Here is a 22,647-nt window from a genome sequence, read left to right as displayed (position 1 = left end):
ATTCAGAAAATATGCCAACTCTGAAGGACAACATATTAAATGTGTTAATTGTTTAAAACATATCACTTGCCAAAGGCTGCTGTTGAGACAAAAACCCTGATCTGGGCAGCAGAACAGCATGGCAGAAATGCTAATAGGAAATTTGAGATGTTTAAAGCTGTGAGCGTTTTTAGGCTGTGGTGTTGCAGAACATCAGCTACTTAGCCAAGAGTTAAATTTTGGCTTGTGAGATGGATTTGTCCCTGGAGTGAATCTTGAGAACTGCCTGCTGTTCACTGCCTGAACTACTGGTCTTTCTGCAAACAGAAACTGAAGGATTAGTGTGAATTTTTCATGCAATCTTAAACTTCAATCAAATGGTCCAGGAAAGAGAAGGGAACTGAGTTTCTTTCAGAAATCTAATTAAAATATTTCCAGTTCTTATTCAGGGCCAGTTTGTCTTCCCCGGACATTAATTTAGTTATCTCTTCACAGATCTCTCTCCAGAAAAGATACATCTGCAGTCAACACATTACAGCAGATAAATATTTTTTCCTTATTATGCTTAATTTGCCTTCCTTTAGCCCTTGTCTCACTTTTATCTTACGACATAAGTTCCTTATATTGATGTGAGGTGGGCATAATATTTTTATTGGAAACCTCAATGCCACATTTCTGTGTTATCACATCTCACAGGTGCCTTTTCCAGGAAGATGTTGCTGGGATATTTTGGACATATCTGGGCTTTATTTTTTAATGCTTCCTGGAACTGAAGATGCAGGTCTTCACTGGCATTCCTCCCCTGCTTAGCCTCCCTGTAGTGCCTGCTGGATGTTCCTGGGAATGTGTGCTGGTTTTAGCACCACAGGAAATCCAACTCCAAATGAGTAAAAGAGGGGCAAAAAAGGAGAGATTGTGGGTCTCTTATAACAATTTGCTAAAAGCCTAAGGCAATGGAATAAGATGCACACAGTAACAACAATATTAACAGCAAAAGGGCCTCACCTTTGTGGATCCCAGTGTGGGGGCTAAAAGGGCATTGTAGTGCTTAAGTTCTTTTTATGAATATAGGACTTCATAAGGATGACAAGCAAATACAGGAATTCCCTTATTAAGGAGAGACGATTAGTTTTTCAAAAGTAAGTAGCAATAAATTACATTGACATCAGAAGTGCTCTGCTTGTTTTGAAAAGTAAGTGATGGATCTGCCTTCTAGATAATTTATTTGAGAAATCCACAGGCATTGCAATACTCTTGCATGAATCACATGGTTGGGCTAATCTGACTCTTCTATCAACATCTGCCTTTTTTTCTCCTGCTTTTGCTGGATGTCTTAATTGGGAAGCAAGAGATTGACCTGTCAGGTCAGGCTCAGACCTTTTCTTGTTTGTACTTACGTACTATAAAGTTGTTCTCCTCAAAATGTATTTGGCTCAAGAAAACATAGTTAAGAGTCAACTGGCAAAGATCTCTAGAAAACTTTGATTGCCGCTGGGGTCTAAAATGCCTTGGCATCTGCCTTCTGTATATGAATGAGGCTATCCATAAAGACTGAAAGTTGGCATGGAAAGGTTGTACTACTTCTTACAGTGCAAGCCTCTTAATTGGCACATCTGCTGGAAACAAAGGTGCCAAAAATGTGATTCACTCAGAAAGAGTAGACCTTGTAAGAAAGCCTGTCATTTAATAGGGATTAAGATCCTCTCAGGATGTTGGATGTTCTTCTTGTATGAATGTGTACTGTTGTTGAGCTAATGGCAGAGAAAACCTCACTTCTTGCTAACACTGCTAACAGCTTTTACAGCTCTTCTCAAATAGAAGTGCTTCACTGTTTGTGTGTTTAAGATGAAAAAATGAACCATCTACCTCTGATATACAGCAGCTATTAAAAAAAACACAGCAAGTACTCAAACCCTAGTGTTGAGTATCTTCTCAAGAGAATACTGTAATTATAAATGGAAGGAGTGAGGTGTGGTCTGCACAGATTTATTATGCCAGGGAAATTCCACTAGTGAATCCCCAAAATAAGAAATAATTAAAATTGCTGGTGTCGTTAATGGCAGCTCCCAAGAGAAAGGTAATACCGCCTTGGCAAAAGCACTATTATGCCATTGATGTGTATTTCTTTAAAAAGCACGTCACCAAAAACCACATAACCCGCACTGGCACTCAGGTAACCAGTGTTACATGAAATCTCTGGAAAGACTAGGGCACTGCTCTGTACAACCTCTTCCTCCCCCCATTAAAGACCTATTTGTATTGTAGTTGAATCCCTAGTAAAGAAAATTATTTTTATAACTGCTGTTAATCTACACATCATAATTTTTAATTGCCCCGTTTCAGTTCATAGTTATGTTGATATGGATAATGTGAATATGAAACAAGTATATTTAAAACTGTCATTGTCATGTTTAGTTCTTCTCATTTTAGGGCAGCTTGTTTTGTGATTCCTGCTGCTAACAATTGGTAATTGAGCTGTACTTGAAAGGATACAGTAAGTGACTGAAGAACTGTAGATAAGGTATCATCAAATACATGTACTTATGAGTCAGATGCAGGCTCATGATTTACAAAACAAATACTGACTGGCCAACTTCCTTTGACTCTTTTTACTAAATTTGCAAGTGTAAATTCAATACTTTGTTCTATCCTTCAGATCTCTGCATTTTTGGTTTTGGCTACTTATTTTTCTATAAGTAAAGGGCAACACGATTTTACTGTATTATTTATATTTTTGTGCAAATTAAGCATTTTTCCAGTCTAGTTTGGCAGTGGATTTTGTTACTCTACAGGCTGTATTTTAGGTAATAAATAATAAGGCTAATAAATTTGGCAAGACTGAAAATACAGGTTTTTTACATTAAGTGAATTCTAAAACATTGTACGCTCTGATTTGGATTTGGACATCAAAAACCTAAAATTGATGGTGCTCCTGGTCCTACTTGTGATTTTATTGTTGACCTGTCAGTCCCAGTTATGGCTTTCAGGATTTTTGATAGCAATTAGAATGATGTTAGGTTTTTGACAATGCTGAGGAGTGCTCTCTTTTCTCCTTTTTCATCCTGACATTTCAGTTCTTCACAGTTTGCTGATAGTGCCACTGCCATTTATATCAACACCTGCATCTGCCAGTCATGATTCTTGCTTTCAGAGTGGGGCATTTCATGGAAAGAAAGAACTCTCACGGGAAAAGTGTCACCTTATTTATCTTTGGCTGTTGTTCTCGTTCTGCCTTTATCCTGATCAGGATAATGCTCAGTGGTATTATTTGGGCAACTTTAGCCTTTCCTATTGGTGGTTATGCTTGCAACCTTCAGAGTGACTTAACTCCCTCTATCAACTTCTTACTTTTCCGATGAATCTCATTATATTTCATAACTGGTTTCTCATCCCCTCCCATCTCCCTCCCTTGCAGTTTGTTTGTATTAAACGTGTTTGTGGCACTGGTACTGAAGGTGCTGGATTGGCTCAGTCCTGCTGTTGCTTGAAAGCCAAGAAAAGCCTCCCTCTTTGTGTTTAGTCTTTGAACAAGTGGTGGTGCTACACGGATTTGGGACCCTGGGGTAGAAGTTTCTGCTTAGGCTGAACTGGCTTTTAACACCGCCAGAGCATTGGCAGGGACAGCCCTTTAGAGTCCACTGGAGGCAGCAAAAAGCAGCTGCTGAGTCAGTTGGGCCTTGATGGTATGAAAATATGGAGAGACTCAGGAAGAGACAGGAGGCAGTGAACCACTGCTGCTAATGTAAGAGGGAACCCTGTAGTAGTGGCATTTTTTTCTCTCCTTTTCCTTCAGGAAGAGGAAGGGTAGGAACAGAGAATCTACTTTACAGTACTTTTTTCACTTCTCTCCTACCTTCCATTACTTCCCTATCAGTCTCCAGTCTTTCCCCTAGCTGGTCCTCTCTGAAGAGGGCTGTCCTGGTGGTGTTCATTGAGTGCTCAGACCTCTGAGCTGGTGCTGCCCCAGCGTCCTCAACTCCTTCTCTAACTTTCTTCTTTTCCCCCCAATACCAGAAGAATGTCACCATCTGTTCAGTGACTTTCTGATCCAATTCAAGTTTTAAACATTCAACTTTTATCAGCAATCTTTCTAATATTCAATCTTATAAAAGATAAGCTGTCTTACAGTATTTTACATGTTTGTTTTGTAATAAACGTGTTTCCTTTGGTTTGTTGTTTTCATACCTTCTTAGTATTCTCAACAACACAGATGGGTACCCAATACAATGGAGGTTTCAGTGGTTTTATGGCATGTCTTCTTATTACTGTAATTTTCTTCTGTCTTTGCTGGAAAAATCTATAAGTATAAACTATCTGACTACCTGAGAAAATGTATTTCTAAACCAAAATTTGCCCTTTCGAGAATTTTCAATATTTTAAGATAACACATTCACAAGTGTAGTTCATTTTTTTTCCAGAATGCAAAGCCACATTTATGTTAACTGTTGATTGTGAATTCTGTATAAGCAGTTTAATGGAGAACTAGTTTGGAATATATGATATTTTCTCAGCTTTAGAAATGTAACTCAAGAATGGTTTTAAAAAATCATACTTGTGAAATTCTTACTTGGCACTGTTACTCCTGCTGTTTCTTGTCATAAAATGATGAAGACAATGCTTTTAGTCTTGCTTCCAGAGCAGTCTGAAAGATTTCGTAACTTAGATGGCTCCTGGAGCTGTGTAGTTCAGTTCCCTGCTTTATATATCTGTGTCAGATACACATAAAGCTTTATTTTTATAATTTTTAAATATGTCATTGACCATTTGTAGTTTGCTTGCAGGAGGCATTATGTTTTGATTTAAGAAATATTTCTGTCTCAACTTGATGTATGAAACAATCCCATTTCTTCCCTTCCAGTCTCTTCCTCTAAGCACAGACACATCAATGGTTTTCTGACCCATTTTCATGTTTCCTGCCCCAGCTGACTCTGTATTATTCTTGTGACAACCACCGATACTGCTCTCTCTCCGTCCCTGCTAGGTCACAATGACCTTACTGCTTCTTTCCCTTGCTTGTCTCATATTGCCCCTCACAACTGTGAGTCCCCTTTTCCCTCGAATTGCTTGTCTGGGTTAACATAATGTTTCAACATTGAGCAGTTGTGTCTGAAGCACAGCTGGAAGAGTCCACACTGCTGGTCTAATAAATTGTGATGCTTCTCCTTGTAGCCTTGCCTTGCTACTGTTCTGTCCTATTTTCAGCTGGAATAGACTTGGTTTCCTTCCTAGTCACTGGTACAGTGCTGTGTTTTGGACTTAGTAAGAAAATAATGTTGGTAACACATGGATGTTTTGGTTGTTGCTAAGCTGTGGTGGCCCTAGGTCAAGGAGTTTTCAGTGTCTCATGTGCTGCCTATGAGAAGTTGCAGTAGAAGTTGGGAGGGGGCATGACCAGGACAGGTGACCTGAACTGAGCAAAGGGATATTCCATTCCATAGGATATCATTTTTACTGTGAAAACCTGGGTTGAGCGTTGGCCAGTGTGCTGGTTTCATCTGGTGTAGAGTTAATTTTCTTAACAGTGGCTAGTATGGGGCTATGTTTTGGATTTGTGCTGAACACAAAGTTGATAATATAGAGATGGGGTTTTTTTGCTGAGCAAGGCTTGCACAGAGCCAAAGCCTTTTCTACTTTTCATATGGCCACGGTGGTGAGGAAATTGGAGATGCCTGGGAGGCTGTGAGGAGACACAGTTGGGACAGGTGACCCAAAGTGGCCTAAGGGAAATTCCAGACCATATGACATCATGTTCAGGATACAAAACTGCAAGGAAGCAGGAAGAGGGGGACGTTTGAGTGATGGTCTTTGTTGTCCCAAGTCACTGCTACATGTGGTGGGGCCCTGCTCTCCTGGAGATGGCTGAACACCTGCCTGCCAATGGGAAGCAGTGACTTAACTCCTTGTGTTCATTTGCTTGTGTGTACATCTTTTGTTTTCCCTATTAAACTGTCTTTATTTCAACCCATGAGGTTTCTGGCTTTTATCCCTCCAGTTCTCTCCCTGACCCCACTGGTGGGAGAGTGAATGAGCAACTGCCTGGGGCTTGGCTGTTGGCTGGGGTGAAACCACAACAGCCAGAAGGAGCCAAACACTGGGGATGGGCTGGGTATTGCTGAGCAAGTGGTGAGCAGCTGTATTGGGCATCACCTGTTTTACTGGGGGGTTATTTCCTTCTCTTTCTTCCCTTCTTTTAATCACTATTATCATCATCATAATCATCATCATTATCATTGTTACTATTGACATTAATATTACTATATTTCATTTTGTATCATTTATTGCAGTCTTATATCAGCCCATGAGTTTAACTCTTTTAATCTGATTCTTTTCCCCATCCCACTGGGGGAATGAGTGAGTGTATTTACTTGCTGGCAGAGTCTAAGCCATGACAGTCCTTTGACCAGCACAGCTGTAACAAAATTGGTTCTGCTTTGTCTTTTTCTAGTTAAACTGAAAATCCCAGAACAGAGTCTCTCAAGATGTATATTGGAGCAGAATCTGCTTTAATGCTTTCAGCAGTGCCTTTTTTATCCATCTGTTTCATACAAGAAACTGTAGGGTCTGACTTTGGGTAAATTTGAATGTAAATACGCATTGACTATTCTTACATGTCAGGATGAGTATGTTGGCAAATCGAATGTTACAAACAGTATGAGACAGCCTTTTTCCAGCAAACCTGCAGCCCTGTTTGACTGAGCACCCTCATCTCCACAATCCCTGACTTCTGTAATCTGAGCAGGTTTGTAAATACACACAATGTTAGTGTTGGAGAAGCACTTTCAAATAGCTTGTCTCAAAGTATGTAGCATTGTTTAAATTATGAGATTGAATCCTTCGTCACTCAAAAATACAGAGGCTCGCTCTTTCTGTAGTAAAATGTGATAAATAAAGACAAAGAAATTCTGGTGAATAAATTGACCTTCAAAGCTGGCAGGCTTGGTAAAGTACACCTGGAAGGCTGAAGAGATAACTTGTCCATCATTGCTTAGGAAGAGCAGGGCTTGGTAGCTGATGCTATTCTGAATACTGAAATACACTCTCCAGTAATGCACAGTAAGTTTGATTCGTTTATTTATTTATTCTTGAGTTAGTGATGTTGAGTATCTTCACTGCATCATGGAACAAAAAGAGCATGAAATTTTGTCTTGTGGTAAATATGTTTTTTCTTCTTCTTGACAGTCATTTTTTATATTTTGAGATACATGTAACAAAAGCTGGGGTTGGGCAATCTAGAAGAAAAAATTTGTCACAAAATCCTGAAGAAACACGTTTTCCTTAAATATACAGGAAAGGATCAGAATACTGTGGACTTTAATTCTCGTTAAATCTGTATCTGGCACAAGACTTGGCATAGCATTTGGCAAGAATAAAACTGTTACAGAGTTGCCAGCAAAGGGTGATCTTGGGATGAGTTTGTGTCAGGAAAATTTAAAAGGAAGGCCAGACCAAAGGTATTTTTAGTACATTATTTTATTTTAATCAGTTTGAGCCTGTTCTTTGGCTGAGCTGATAAACAGAAATAAAGTAAAACATACTTTGTGTTTCACCTGTCTAGGTAATTCATACTTAGTAAATGGCAGGAGTGTCTTTTAGTAGGTATGTTTAGGGTACCGGCAATTTTCTTTGGTTTACTGGTTTGTTTGGGTTTTTTTTTTGTATAAGATCTAGCCTTCAGAGCAGGGAAGAAACTGAAAACTTAATTTTGTGGAAGGAAAGGATATTTTTAAGAGCCTTTCATTTGGTGTATCTGGTTAGAAAATATTTTGGGTATGATGTTCCAAACATGAAAGTGCAGACATACTTTTACATTAAACCCCCTTTATTCCTCTAACTCATCAAGTTCTTAGGAATTAGAAAATTAAACCTAACATTTGATGTTGTCAGTGTAAAAATATCCTCTTTGGACTGCAGTTACAAGCTTAAATGTTTCTATCATAATTCCAAACACTGAAGAAATCATCACATTTGCTGTGCAATGATCTGTATATTGCACGACATAAAAGCTATGTTTGAAACCATCTTTCAGTTCTGTAGGCGCAGAGGGAGGGATGTGTTAAATTTGTACTCTAATTGTAATAAACTTGTACTTCAGATAACATGATGGTGCTTAAACAAACCTTTTAAGAGGACAATAGTTGCTGAACTGAAAAGAATAGCCTCTTGTTTTAAACAAACATTGGCACTGCCTTTGTACTTTCAGCTAGGAATAAATAGATTGTAAGTCTGTAGCTAGCTGTATACATTTGTATACAAATATTTATCATTTAAGTATGTTTGTGATGTACAAGAACAACCATTAACCATTTATTTTTCAAGGGATGATAGACTTTTCTCTAGTCTTTGAAATTCCAGTCCAAAAAAAATCTTTAAATTTAAGCAGTATCACATATAAAGATAGACAGTGAGATCTTGAACCCATTGTTCAGGAATTTCTATGGAACCAGAGAGACTGCTTGCTATTTTTACTTGTTTACTTCTTTGAGGTAATTTGAGGAGGACACGCATTTATATCTGCATGTAACAAAAAATCAGCTAACTGATAGCATAATATTGGACTCTTCATTGAAATTCAGTTTCTTCTTTGACTTAAATAGCAGTAACAAAAAGACCAGAGAAGTTTGAGGACTCTTTGATCTTTTGTGATGCATGAGGAACTGGGAGTTATGGAGAAGCTGCTCTCCTTACAGAGGCTGTGCCTTCTCCACTTGATGTATGAAACAATAAATTCTCCAGACCAATGTGGGATCCTGTGTGTGTAGAAGATCGATGAGCTGCTCAGAAAGTGTAATGGTTGGGCAAATGCTGTCCTGGTTTTTGTGCACCCTCAACACCTCTGGAAGTTTTTTCTGTGGAGACCCAGTCTGTCAGTCAAACTTCTGTATTTTGGTGGGTGGCAGCAGCAGATGAGACTGATTCTCTGTGGTGGTTTTGTGCATTATTATATCTCTAAATATGGATGATGCCAATTAGCATGTTTGAAACAGGATTCATGTTTCTGATGAGTCTATTTTTCTTCAAATCAAAAAACTGAGCTAGGTGATGTGCATTGTATTATATATTCAATCATGATTTTCCTACTGTTTATGTAACTTCTAGACAGGTAATAAAAAAGGGATAGGGACAACCGGACATGAGAAATTCAAGACACATTTGCCTGCTGGATTTTTAGGTCTACCATAATCCCTGGCCTGAACTTACTATCTTTGCATGACATACTTTATGGACTTAATGGGACATGCAAAGCACTATCTTAAAACTGCTTCGGTCTTTAGGGCTTCTAGTAATGAAAAATTTCAAAGCAACTTTGTAAAAGTCTGTCTGACAAAGTACATCTCAGTAAATGCTGGGATAAACCCTGGCTGGTGACGTTGAGGGAGTCTGCCATGATTCCTAATGGGGAAGATGGGTTGAGATGACATTCCCCTTCAGCTCAAATTTGTGCAGAGAAACTTCTCTTGAAATTTTTACTCCATCAGCGAGCTGGAGGGATAGTATTCTGCATGCATAGCATTGAAACAGACGCTTGGATTTTATTCCCTAGGTTCATTCCTTGACAAAATATGAAGTAAATGTATACATTGATGTTCACACCCACTTACATCAACAGTATCTGGGGGAAACATTTATTGTTGGTAATAAATGCCCATCTGTTTAAAGTTTCTTTAGTCTTCTGGGCAGATTGTGTTGCAAAAAAAAAAAAAAATTAAAAATTAATTCACTTTGAATATATTTTTTTTGTTTTCTTGCCTACTTTGTCAAAGTTATATTTCTGCAGCTCAGGTTGCTTAGAACTCAGCACTCTTACACAGTTAAAAAAACTGTATTTGCAAAGGTGAATTGTTTGATTAAATGAAATGTGACTTTATACATATAATAAGGCAATCAATTTATGAATATATATTTATAAACTGCTAATCTATTATAAAATGGAATTCTAAGGGAAGTATTAAACAGTGTTCTTTTTAAAAATCATTACTCATTTATAAAGGATTGACTGATTTAAGTGGGAGTCCTACTTATTTCATGTAAAGGTGATTGTAGGAAAGTTAAAGGTAAAAAGGAAGCAGAAAAACTATAGCTGCTTGTAAACATCATTCAGATTAGGAATTTTGTCAGCTGAAATGTTCAGTAGGAATCAATATCACCAGCTCCATGTCCGTTGGTGTGTAGTCTCCTTTTCCCAGGCAAAACCAGTCTTCAGGCTTGTTGGCACTAAAAGCCTTTGTTGCCAGGTCTTTTGTCATTGTAGTTGAGGACCATGCCTAAGGGTACTCCTGGTCTTCTGGGATTATATCCAAGCTGGGGCACAAAGGTGCAACTCTCTTGACTGAGTTTGAAGTATTCAAAGTGTGCATCTGTTATCCTTTGCCTGTAGTCATTGGTCACTCTTGAAACTAATTATTCAAGTGCAGTATGGTTCTGTGATGCAAGGAACATGAATGCAATGGAAAATAATGTTAAAGAACCTTTCACTGCGTGTGATTGCTGTGTGATGTATTTGAACAGCAGGGTCTTGTGTAATGGGCTGGCTATTAATGGACATCTCTCAGAGCACCCCCTGTTTTGCATTTAATATTTTTATATTGTATATGGAGGTCACAGATTAATATTTCTGAAATTTGTGTGCAGTCTAAACATCATTTCTGTTCTTCATTCTGTGTTCCTAGTCTGGGACTGTGAAGCTGACCAAGCCTGTGGCATTATGGACCCAGCAGGATGTCTGCAAATGGCTGAAGAAACATTGCCCTAATCAGTATCAAATCTACAGTGAGTCATTCAAACAGCATGACATAACTGGTAAAGTATGCACTATCAGAAATATTTTACTTACTTAAAATGTGGTGAATTGTTTTACTTTGCTGTTAATAGATTGGGACTGTGCCCTGAGGGCTTTTTGTTGAATGTGTGACTAGAGAGTTGCAAGGCTTAGAGCCGAGGGAGTATTCCAACTTTCATAGGATGTGGTAAATGATATCCTCATTTCTTCAAAAGATAGCTTCAGATAGTTCAGGGTCAATATAATAAGGAAAGAAGTCAGTCTGTATGTGGGTAAAGGTCTCACCCTGTTCATTCCAAATTAAAAAAACCACCAAAATCCAACCATTAAGAAACATTGTATGAGGAAAATGTAATTTGTGTAAATTTTCTCTTTCATTGAGGTGTTTGACCTTGAATTCATATTCTTTTTTTGTGCCTCTCCCCACTCTTTTTAAAACAAAAAATTAGTCTTCGTGTTCTTAACAAGTAGGATGGGAAGTGATCCCAACTGAGCCCGTCCTGTAGCCTGAAGCAGGATCAGTGCAGCAAGTTAATTTCTGGTGGATGTTTGTCTAGCTTTGTTCTGGAAAACTTGCAATGAAGCAGATTTTTACATCTTTCTATTCCAGTATTTTATGGTTCTTAAAGTCCTAGGATCAACCTAAAATCAATCTAAACTGTTATTTCCAGCCAGCAAAACTGATTTCTGTCCCAAATGTGATTTGAGAACAACCAACCATTCTTTGCTATAGTCTTTCCTTCACTGTATAGTGTGCTGCTTCTCAGTTGCACATACTTTCCTTGCCTAGTCTAAAAAATATTTCTTTGTTCTGTCATGATTACTCCACAAATACACACAGGACCTCCAAATCTTCAAAACTGGGTCTCTTTTCTTAAAAGAATATATTGAAAGCAAAATTGTATTGTTTTCTTATTTACTTTAGAAATTGATATTGATTCTGTTGATCTGCTTGACTTGTTAAGTCCTACTCAGTTTGCTGTTGTTGTTTTTTTTTTTGCTGATAACTTCCAATTGCCATGAGTTTAACAAATATAACTTGGGCTTAAATAGCAGTTTTGCTCATATACCAAATAGTAATTAATCTGTAACAAACATAATATGGAGCACTGATTTTTTCTCTGCAGTGATGATATACAAAACTGGAAATTGGCATTCAGCCATTTAATGTTAAGCGGCAATTTGAGTTTCACGTACAAATCTCAGTCTTAACAATAATGAGTTGTTAATTATGTGTGTTTCACTCAGTGTCTGATTATGCACACGTGTACTTGTGTTGTTTCCAATGTTACCTTCATTCCTGTTGCTATTTTCTTTCTGATAATGTGTGAGTGATTGCAAACACCACAAACTGCCCATATTTGTTTACTATGTAGCCATAAGTACATGTGCACACACGTAAGGGGTGGTTTGTATTGGTTTGCTATGTATTAAGGTTTAGTACATAACCATTGTGCCCATTTCCTCTGTCACCATCTGCTGAATGCAGTCTGCGGGAATGTAGACTGTGACTCCACCCATGTGTACAGAGCTGACTGTATCCGGAGCATTACCAGAAGAAAACACAGCTATTCTAAAATATTTTCCAGTATTGTTTTATTATATTCTCTTTCTAGAATTAAGGCACTGTGAGTTGAAGTTGAAAGGAAGACATTTTCATTTCAGCATAAACACTGATGGAATCCTTGGAGTTTCATTGCAGATATGAAAAACTTTGAACTTTATAGACTTCTATGAAAAAGAAAAATTGAGATCAGTCTTTCTTACTTTACACAAAAGAGGTATGGGGAAAATATTGTTAGAAAGTAAATCTGCAGGAAAGAAAAGAACTTCAATTGAGCAACTACCAAAAAAGAGACACAATTAATATCTGTACAGATTTTATAAAAGTATGATGTGATAATATTGCGAGTGGAATCATTAACTCAGGGGGATGTTTCCAGTGCTGTTGGTCCCCATGACTCTGATTATTTGAAATCTAATAAAGAGAAAGAACAGTGGATTTGTGGCTCAGAAAAAGTAGAGCATGGAGGGAGCATGGAAACTAATGTGAGGATTAAGCCAAGGTAGTGTAACTATTCCCAGATACTTCTGTGGAAAACTGATGTGATTGTTGAAAATTTCTCATGACTTTACAGGCTGTTTTGATATGGAAAAATATGATGGAAAAGTTTTTAAGGAAAGTGACACGAAAAGGATATTTAAACTTTATTTGATGATAAAATCTAAGGCATGGTCATAAGCCAGGAAAATAATCTTGAGCAAACATATCCGACAGTTGTTAACTGTAGGTGTTGAGAAGTGTGACTTTTACTTGAGACTTCCTGATTATCGTTTCTTGAGTTGTGGACAAAGATGCAACCAAAACTGTCCTTTTCTTTGTGGAAATTTGGACCTTTTTACTACTTCTGACAAAGAGCAGCTGCAGATGTATAAGAAAAAATCCTTTATCTGGAAACCTACCCAATAAGAATGAAGATCTTCATATTAACAGTGATCTTCAGGATGTTATGGGGTGGGCAGAGTGTACTCTCATCAGATTTGCAGATCACAGCAAAATTTGGGACTGTCTGTAGGACATTGTAGGGACAATCTATAGGGATCTAGGCATGGGGACCAGACACAGGCAGGAATGCATCAATAGGACCCTTATGAAATTCAACAAGGACAATTACAAAGTTGTGCCACTGGGAAGATCAAGGCTCTTGCACCCCACTGCAGCTGGGGCTGACTGGCTGGGAAATGGCTCTGGTGAAGAGGACCTTGATAGTCTGGAAGACAAAGCGAGCCAGTGTTGTGCCTTGCAGCAGAGAATGCTGTCACTATCGACAGGAGCACAGTAACTTGAACAAGAATAGTCATTATTCCCTTTACTCTGCACTTAGACTACAGTTTCTAGATCTCCAGTGCAAGGTAGGGAGAGGGCCGCAAAGATGCTCAGGGCTGGAGCTCTTGCCCTGTGACCGGTGGATTGAGAGAGCTGGGCTTGTTCAGTCTGGGGAAGAGGCAGCTTGTTGGGGTGGCATGGGGGTACTAGCAGCAGCCCTCACTATAGAGAAGGAGGTTGTCAAAAAGAAGGAACCCAACCCTTCACAGTGATGTGTGAGAGACACAAGGCTGAGGCTGAAAATAAGTTTTTCCCACTCATTTTATGCTGATATGTTACTAGTGATATACCTGAGAAATGGACCTTACTTTGTGTGCATTTGTGACTTTGAATTTGATGGGCAGCAGATGATTGGGGAGTTTAGAGAGATGAGTTCTTTGATTGTCTTATACCATTGAAGCAAATGAAGATTTTTCCAATATCTCAGCATTAACAGGAGCAACACTGGGCATAGAATGACTAAAGAATAATGATTTTGGGGCAAGTGATCCATTGATAAAGTAAGAAAGCAAATGCCTAAGTAATTGTTTATGGATGTATGATTTAGAGGGAGGAAGGTAGGAAGGAAAACAGGAAGGAGGGAAAGAAGGAAGGAAACCCTGCTTCCCTGCTTCATGTTTTGCTTTTACACCATGTTCCCCAGTGTGCTAGTGCATGTCTTCAGAGCAAGAGATTTTAATGCTATGAACATTAAACAAACCTCATTTTGTCAAAGTAATACCCAAGAGGTACCTTGGTCCAATTGAAGTAATTTCATAGCAGGTACTTGAAAGGACTAAAGCCTTTTAAAATTAAACTTTTAAGAAGGAAAGGAACAGGACTCAAGAAAACCTCATTTTAGTTTTAGAAGGGACCAGAACTTTTGAATATTCATTAAATACCAACAGCACCTTGGAAAATGAAATATGAACTGATACTGAAAACCTGCTGCAAATAGTCTTAAAATCTGACTTGATGCTTATATTAAATAAGCTTTATTGACATAAATAAGCTTTATGACATGAAATTCATATAAAATCATGCTCACAAAATCAACATTGATTAATTTTTTTCACTTGAGTAATATATTTATAGATGTTAGGGTTTATCATATCAGATGAAATGCTCCAGTTATTTAGCATTTTAATGAAGAGATAGTCTCATGGTTTAAGATACTAGACTGGAATTTGGAGATATCTTGTCTCTATTTCAGTTTATTCTGGAAGTACACTGGAAGTTTACTTTGGAGGAATACCGAATCCTCAGAGTCTTAAGTTATTCTCTCTCTATACAGAGAAAGGGTTTTTTTAAAATCAAAATATTGCCAGATATCTTTCCAATTTTTAGAACGTATATAATTGAATTCTGCCCCTTGTTTCATGGACCTCAGGGGATTTCTCTGATGCAACCAGTGCAGTGACTTGGGGATGAAAGGTGTAGACTGCAGAGGCCTATGTTTCATTCCTGGCTCCAGGGCAGGAAGGGTGACCAAAACCAGGTGGGTTTATTCACTGTGATGAGACCTCCTGAACATACTCATCCTTTGCCATGTGTTTTAGTTGATGTACAACAAAGATAAAGATTCCAGTGTTGTTAAACGTACTGTGATATATGTATAAAAGATACTGAGTCAACCAAGCCTTCCTAACAGGTCTGTTTCGTTTGGAACAACTTCTGCTCACTTCCTGACCCTTCCCTTGGCAAATGATTCCAACATTATCCTTCATCCTTCCATTATTGATGAGTGACTCAAAATATCTCTTGTGCCAATGACTTAGCACACCTAATGTGAGGCCTGATGCAAGAAGCAAAAAGTCTTCTGTAAAGTGGCCTTTGTAGGTGTCCTGACACCTGTCCCTTGAAAGTCTTCTTCTGTTGTTACATTGCAGACTACATAAACCAGCACCTTTTCTTAGGTTATCTTATTGGACATTGTTTTATTGTCCCTTAAAAACTGGTCACAGCCTACCCTTTAGGTTGTTATTGGTAGAGGCATGTTTATGATCAGGTGTAGGACTGATGCCAAGCAAAGAAGGTCCTGGGTTAGGACAATGTGTTGTAGGAAAAGAACTTAAGCCTCTTTTAAAACAGTATTACAGTTTCTCTTTGCTTGGTCCCAAACTGTAACAAGTTTTGAGCATTCTTCAGTGCTGTCACAGATCTCAGAAAGCACCTTCATTGTGACTAAATTGAGGGTATTTCCAATAAAGTATTAGTTACCTTCCTTGTTTTGGATGTGACAGTGCTCTTCAGCACAGCAGATGTCTTCTGCCAAGCAGTGTTAGTCTGACAGTGGAGAGCAGAAGCGACTTCTATATGCAGCCATCTCTGCAAAGCCCTTCTCTTCTCTGTGGTGCAAAGCATAAACCAGCCTTACCCTCAGTCCCTATTTATGCCACTTTTCCATGTTCTTTCTGTGAGAACTTACCAGCAGTGTTGGTTGGTGGGCTGTCAAATCAATCCTGACTACATCCATCTGCAGTTTGAAAAATAAAATAAAATTACTGCTTCACCCTGGAGAGAGCTTTTATTCTGCTGTCTAGATAAGGTCAGGCCTATTTGCAGCATTCTTTGTGGAGCTGTGATGCTTGTGTTGGAAAATGTGGGGGACTGATGAGTTTTCCCTGTTTCATACTTGGCTACTGTCAAATTTTTAACATGTGGAACACATCAAAGAGTGATGAGTGTTGGGATAAAGCTCCTGTTTGCATAATATGTGGCAACTGTTGTTTTTGCATGGAAGAGTATCAGAAATATATTAATATAACGCTGTGTTTATATAGGGTAGAATTGAAAGAAGTTGGAAAAGTAGAAATATTTTTTCAATATTCAACCTCCTACTGACATACAAAATTTTGTGTGAAAGTAATCTTCTCTTATGGCTCAGCAATGGTTTCCTGGTCTGTCTTTTCAGTCAGATGATAGCTCATAAAATATATGGCAAAATTCCACAGCATAAGACAAAGCTGTGATGGCTGCTGAGAGATCTAGTTTGACCAGAGCAGCTCATCTGCAGTTGAGAAGGGGGCAGTGAAATGTTCTAACACTTCATGGGAGTTGTAACATAAGTATTAGCATAGGTTATTATTTTCTGATCAATTGTCTTTTCTGTGGTAAATAATATGTGGAGTTCATAAATCAGTAATGAAATAGATATTTCTCTTCCTCTGTGCACGAAATAGTGGAGAGTGTTTGGTGCTCTTATTTGTTACATAAAATTCTGTGTGGAAGAAGTGATAATACAATCTGTTCTGTTTGGTGGAAAGGGAACTTGGTAAAGGGCAATGGAGGCATTTTTTAGCCTTGCTTGTCAAATTGATGTTAAATTCCATGTCTGCTAAATTCAGAATGAAGTTTCCATGCTCCTAATCCATTATCAGCTATGAGATCTGTTGTGCAAGTAGCTGATGAATATTTTGCAGAGTTTCCTGTCTTAGTGGATATTTTTTGGGTCAAGCAGCTTTTCCTTGGTGTGCTGTATCCACTTTACCTGGGAAGATCTCTCATGATCTCAGTAAACAGTTGCTCTACAACATACTCAGAAGTGAATTCTATTCCAGCTGCCTCTTTTTCTTTCCTTCGTTATTTAGTAGAGCTGTGGTAGCTAGATTTGCTTTAGCTGATACTGCTGACTGATGTAGAACAGAGAATCCAAATCATCTTTGAACTGAAAAGTATAATTCCAGTCCTTTAGCTTCAGATCTGAAATACCTTGTCAACTTAGTGTCGATGAGTTTTTCTGTACTCTTAGAGTATGAGCATTCAGGGGAGAGAAGGAAAAGGTATATTGCTCTTCATTTGAAGCAGTGTTTAATTGTTCCTTGGTACTTACTCTTCATATGCTGTCAGATGGGGAATTAATGTTTCATAATTATATATGCAATGATAATTGGATTATTCCTTCCCTCTAATATGAGTGGTTTTTAATTTTTACTTTAATCTCATTATATTTACTTTAGTAATTTTTTTCCTAACTAGAGATCATATAATGTTTTACTGTATTCCTTGGAAAGATCTTTGTTGTACAGTCCTTGTAAACCTGATCCACTGTATTCTGTACGGAACACTGATTCCCATCTATATTGTGCACAATGCACCGCCAGAAACTCTCACCATGGCAGCCAGTTTCAAAATCAATTTCTGTTCCTTACTTAGAAGAGATCTAAAAATGTGAATTAGGGTAAGATATAGAAAAGTGTTTCAAATGTCTTAGCAAAACCTATTTCAGGAATTCTCAAACTATGTTGTAAAGCTTTGTGATATTTCCTAGTTTGCTGATAAGGCTGCCCTTCACTATCTACACTGACTATGTGAACTGAACACTGATTGTGATCCACTGATAGAGCCAAAAAGCTTAAGAGCCACTGATGTAGCCTTTGGGTGCTTACCCATCTATCTTAGGTAACTCAGGCATCTGCCTTCAGTGGGATTTGTAAAACCAAGGGTAAGAGTGTAAATTACTGAAAAAGTAAGTGGAGAGGAAAGGATGCCTCCAAACAGATGAATTTAGTGGACTTAATACAGCTAAGAGAAGATGTTATGAAAACAACCCTTTTATGTTCACCCTGTTTCCTTTGTCTGCCTTTTGTTTTGTGACCCTTCTTGTGTTCTTAATGAATCCTGCTTTTTATCGTTTTGTCTTTAGCTGCTTTACAGGGATATTGATTAATTTATAGAAGTTCTAACATTTTGGCCAATATCAAAGCTCTACCCTCTCATTTTATTTCTTAGATTTTTTTTTCCACACATTTTTGGATCTATCACCAACTGTTAGTGATTACATTGTTACTTTACCATGGTCCTTGATTGATGAAGGCAGTGGGAGAGCCCTTTATCTAGAAGCTGGACAAGGTGAAGCTCTGTTGTTACTTGGAAGACCTCCAAGGACTAGCCTAAAGCCATGGAATGCAGCATTCTTAACTCTGATAGCGCTTTGTTATTTCTGTTTTTTTTGATTTCCCCACTTGATTAATACTGATGAACAGCTTCAAGATGGTGCATAATGGTCTGGAGTCTCTCCACCCAAAGGATGGGGTCCTTAGGTTAAAACTTGCCCCCGAATATTAAGACCTTTGCATGAATTGTGTTGATTCCAAGTTGATTACCTGACTGAAGTCTAATTAGTCTGTTATTCAGTGTTGGTTTCTTTTATCAAACTCCTGCTGTATTTGTGGAGTCTGGAAATTATTTTTCCAGCTTGGTTAAACTGATGGTTAGCACTGCTGAGTTCTCATTTCCCATCAAGTCAGGCTTTTCTGTGACACTTCAGAAATTTTGGATCTCATTCTGGTGCACCAGGAAAAGAAATGGGAGATATTGCAGGCTCTCCTTTCAGGTAACTTTTGCTAGTGTTTGGGAAGAAATATTTGTTGCCTTAGCTGTGCAACTACGACATCAATTTTATGGCTTAGTTGCACGTAAGGAAAACTTAGATGAGGAAAAGTAAACTGATTAAGTGGAGGAGTTGTTAGAGGACCATACAGTTCTTCATTTTGAAAAAGTGAATTAATTCGCTGCTTAGTGGGTTTGTGTTTGTGATATCAGTGAGCAGCTAGAGCTGATTCTTTTTATTTCAACTTGTTACTTGCCAGCATGTGCTATTCATGATACAGGGATTTAGTCTTAGTGTAATCTTATAATTATTTGGCAGCGTTCCTCAGTCCAATAACACATCCAACCTCATGGTGAAATGCAGAAGGAAGCTCCTGATATCTGAACCTGGATGAAGCCATGACTGAGAGTTTGACTTCTATTTTGAACAACAGTAAGAATTTCTTCACTGAAAGGGGCTTGTCAAGCATTGGAACAAGCTGTGCAGGGAGCTGTTGGGATCCACATCCCCAGAAATTGCCAAGAAATGCCTGGACATGACATTTAGCGCTGTGTGGTTTAGTTGACATTGTGGTGTTGTTTGGTCAACAACTGGACTTGATCTTGGAGGTCTTTTCCAGCCTTAATGATTCTGTGATTCTAAGTGTGTATTTAATCTCTCTCATCCAGTTGGTCTGCAATATCCTGTGTCCTTCTCTCATCTCTGACTTGCTGTTGCCTCCAGATGGCCTCCGCCAATGATGCTGTGATTCCAGCTTCTTCATGGTCTCTGGTTTATAATAAATATGTAGACAACAACTCCAGTCTTGCACCAGGTCTCTGACAACTGGATTAACCACATCTGTCACAGCCCAATGTTCTCGGCGGTGTTCTGGTTCCTCTGCCGAGACTCTAGGAATTAGACTGCCACAGGAATTGGGCTGCCTTCTGCAGCTGCCCTCTCCCGAATTCCCCGCTGCGGCGGGGCGAGCAGCCACGTGCAGCCCTCAGGACTTCCCTGGCAGCTTCGGCCCCTCAGCGGCCCGGGCTGAGCTGGGACGGAGCCGGGGATGCCCTTGGGAAAGCCGCGGGTTTCGCCTCTTGCCTTGCCCAGCCCGCGGTGCGGCCCGGCGGGCGCAGCCCCGCGCGCCGCCTGCAGGGGGCGCGGCCGCACCGGGAACGGCCCGGAGCGGGCCCGGAGCGGCGGGAGCGCGGGCCCGGAGAGCCGGGCGGAGTCCTGGAGGAGTCCCGGAGGAGTCCCGGGGCAGTCCCGGGGCAGTCCCAGAGGAGTCCCGGAGGAGTCCCGGGGCAGTCCCAGAGGAGTCCCGGGGCAGTCCCGGGGCAGTCCCGGGGCAGTCCCGGAGGAGTCTCGGCGTTCGGGCGGCCCCACGCAGCCCTGAGCGCTGCGCTCGGCGCGGCCTCCTCACCCGGAGCCTCCCCGCTCTGCTAATGAGCTTGTCCGCGGCTCCTTTGTCTTGTCCCTCCTTGATTCTGTTTTTGGAAATAGCAGCCCAGCCAGCTGAGACTCTGCAGAGAGCAAAGAGAGTGAAGGAGAAAGGATTTCTCCCTTCTCTACTCCCTCACATTACAATAAAAATGAAAGTGCTAAAGCAGGTGCTCTCTACTAGTCAGGGTTTGCCAAAGGAATAGCTTTCACTAAAAAGAAGTACCTCTTGGTGCTTCGGTGGAAATTGTTTGATTTGATACAGTTAATTGAACAGGTTGAAAGTCTGACAGGGTCCAGAGCAGTGAACCTGACCCCAAGCTTCATACTTGTTATAGCAGAATGCACAATGCAGGGAGGTCACAAAAACCTGACTCTTCAGCAAACGTGTAAGGAACCAGCTCCAGAATTTTTCTGTGGATTCTGTGAAAGGAGCTCTTGGAATGAAAAAAATATTAGAAAAGACTGGATTCCATCCAAGCCCTTGCTGCATTGAGGAATTGATTTTCATCCCTTCACCCAGCAAGTATCTGCACAGCCTGAAAAGTGTTTATCTGGTTCCTCAGATCCTAGTGGTGACCAGCACTGAACTGATGCAGAAGAAGGCTTCTGTCCGTCTGTGGGCATCCAGACAAATGCTTGCTGCTCAGAAGGAGGAATGACTGTGAGAAACTTGTATCTTTTAATTGATTCTGTTACCTGTGAGAAACCCCACACTTAAAAATGTGAGTCTACTGACACAAAAGTTTATGATTGGTCTGAAGCATGTACATGTGGATTTATCTGTGAACCTTTTTAACAAGGTGGACTAAAGACATGGCTCCTTAAAAAAACTTGCAACAGAATAGATTCTTCCCCACCCCGAGGTTTCATTAATGTTACTGAGCCCCAAAGTACTTATTAGAGGCAAATTCTTGTTATACAGCAATCAACACTAGGTGTTTGGCCTCAGATAAAATTTGGGGGACTCCTATTCTGATGGCTTCTTGTTAACTATAGCTACTGTCTAACTTAATCCAATATATGAGTGCTTATGTTTGATAGCTGTATTGCTGCTGAAAATCAGGTACTCTGTTCTTCAGTGGCTACACTCTACTGAGAATTTTAGTCTTCTTTCTTTAGTCTTGATTTTAGTCTTTTAACCCTGCAGAAAAGGATAGGGGGGAAAAACCACAAACAAATCCAAATAAAAACCAAACCAAAACAAAAAACCTAAAAATCATATCAAAACATGAGCTGTCCCACAGAAGTTTTCAGAATCTCAAGAGCCTGCAATCCATCAAACTGTGTAGACCTTATCCTCCTTCCCAGTATTTCTGCTTGAAGCATGAGGAATTTGTGCCTGCCAGGTTGGTAAGAGAAGCCTCCAAGTTCCACAGACAAAAGTGTTGCTTCTTAATCACTGAATAAAAAACCCAAATGCTCTCCCAAGGGGAATTTGAGGTTTTGTTCTGTTTTGAGAAACGCCAAACTATGATGCCCTTGAGGAAATGTGTGTCTTTTGTCAGTGTGCCATGTGTTTGAGACAAGCTGTCGATGTAATCCCAGTCCTGTCAGCTGTACTGACAGGGCACCTGCATTGCACAGGGCCTGGTGACGTTGTGCTGCGATTACAGGGAGGTCTTTTACTTAAATGTTTGATCCTCAAAACATGTTTATGTTTATAAACCCCAGTCAGTCTCTCTGTAGGTTCTCTTGGATGCAGGGAATTGCTGAATTGAGATTATTTGCCTGTTTGCAGGTCAAAATCACCAGACCCTGTAACTATTTTGGTTAGAAGTGTCCTTTTGAAACCGTCTAGTCCAACCCCCTTGCTCAAGCAGGTTCATCTAGGATAGATTGTCCAGGAGTGTGTCCAGTTGTGTTTTGGATGATGGCACAGTTGTTCTATTCAATCAAGGTTTTCCTTGACTGCATCTTTGAAGATACAATTTTTAATGTTTGTTTTGCATAGGATATGTAGATTTTATCTTAAAGTTCTTGTTCTTGATCTAAATATAACATCTCAGAACCTGAAGATGGATTAATAAGGTTATTCAAAAAACAGTACCAAATGTGCAATGATCCCAAATGGCCTATAAGGAGATGTTTGTTCCATGTTCCAAATTTTTGTTGTTGTTTTAAGGTATAAATACTGTCTGGAGAAATGCCAGGAATGTGACAATCTGTTATGAACATATCAAACCTATGAAGTACTGCAATCTAATCCACTGTCAAGCTCTAGTTGAATTGCCTTGCGAAATTGTTCGTGTCTACTGGTTTATGGATGCT

At 39.4% G+C, this 22,647-nt stretch overlaps 1 protein-coding gene across 1 annotated transcript in view; it reads left to right on the top strand.

Annotated features, from left to right (window-relative positions):
* The window catches only part of SAMD12 (sterile alpha motif domain containing 12), a 174,912-nt gene that overhangs the window by 34,266 nt on the left and 117,999 nt on the right, over positions 1-22,647 (top strand). The window contains exon 3 of the mRNA XM_033067301.1: positions 10,647-10,776. Within this exon, the coding sequence (XP_032923192.1) occupies positions 10,647-10,776 (130 nt within the window). The remainder of the gene's footprint in view (positions 1-10,646; positions 10,777-22,647) is intronic.

The sequence above is a fragment of the Catharus ustulatus genome, chromosome 1, assembly GCF_009819885.2.
Source record: "Catharus ustulatus isolate bCatUst1 chromosome 1, bCatUst1.pri.v2, whole genome shotgun sequence".
Taxonomy (NCBI): domain Eukaryota; kingdom Metazoa; phylum Chordata; class Aves; order Passeriformes; family Turdidae; genus Catharus; species Catharus ustulatus.
The sequence above is the reverse complement of the archived record's forward strand: the minus strand, read 5'-3'. Positions and strand labels throughout refer to the sequence as shown.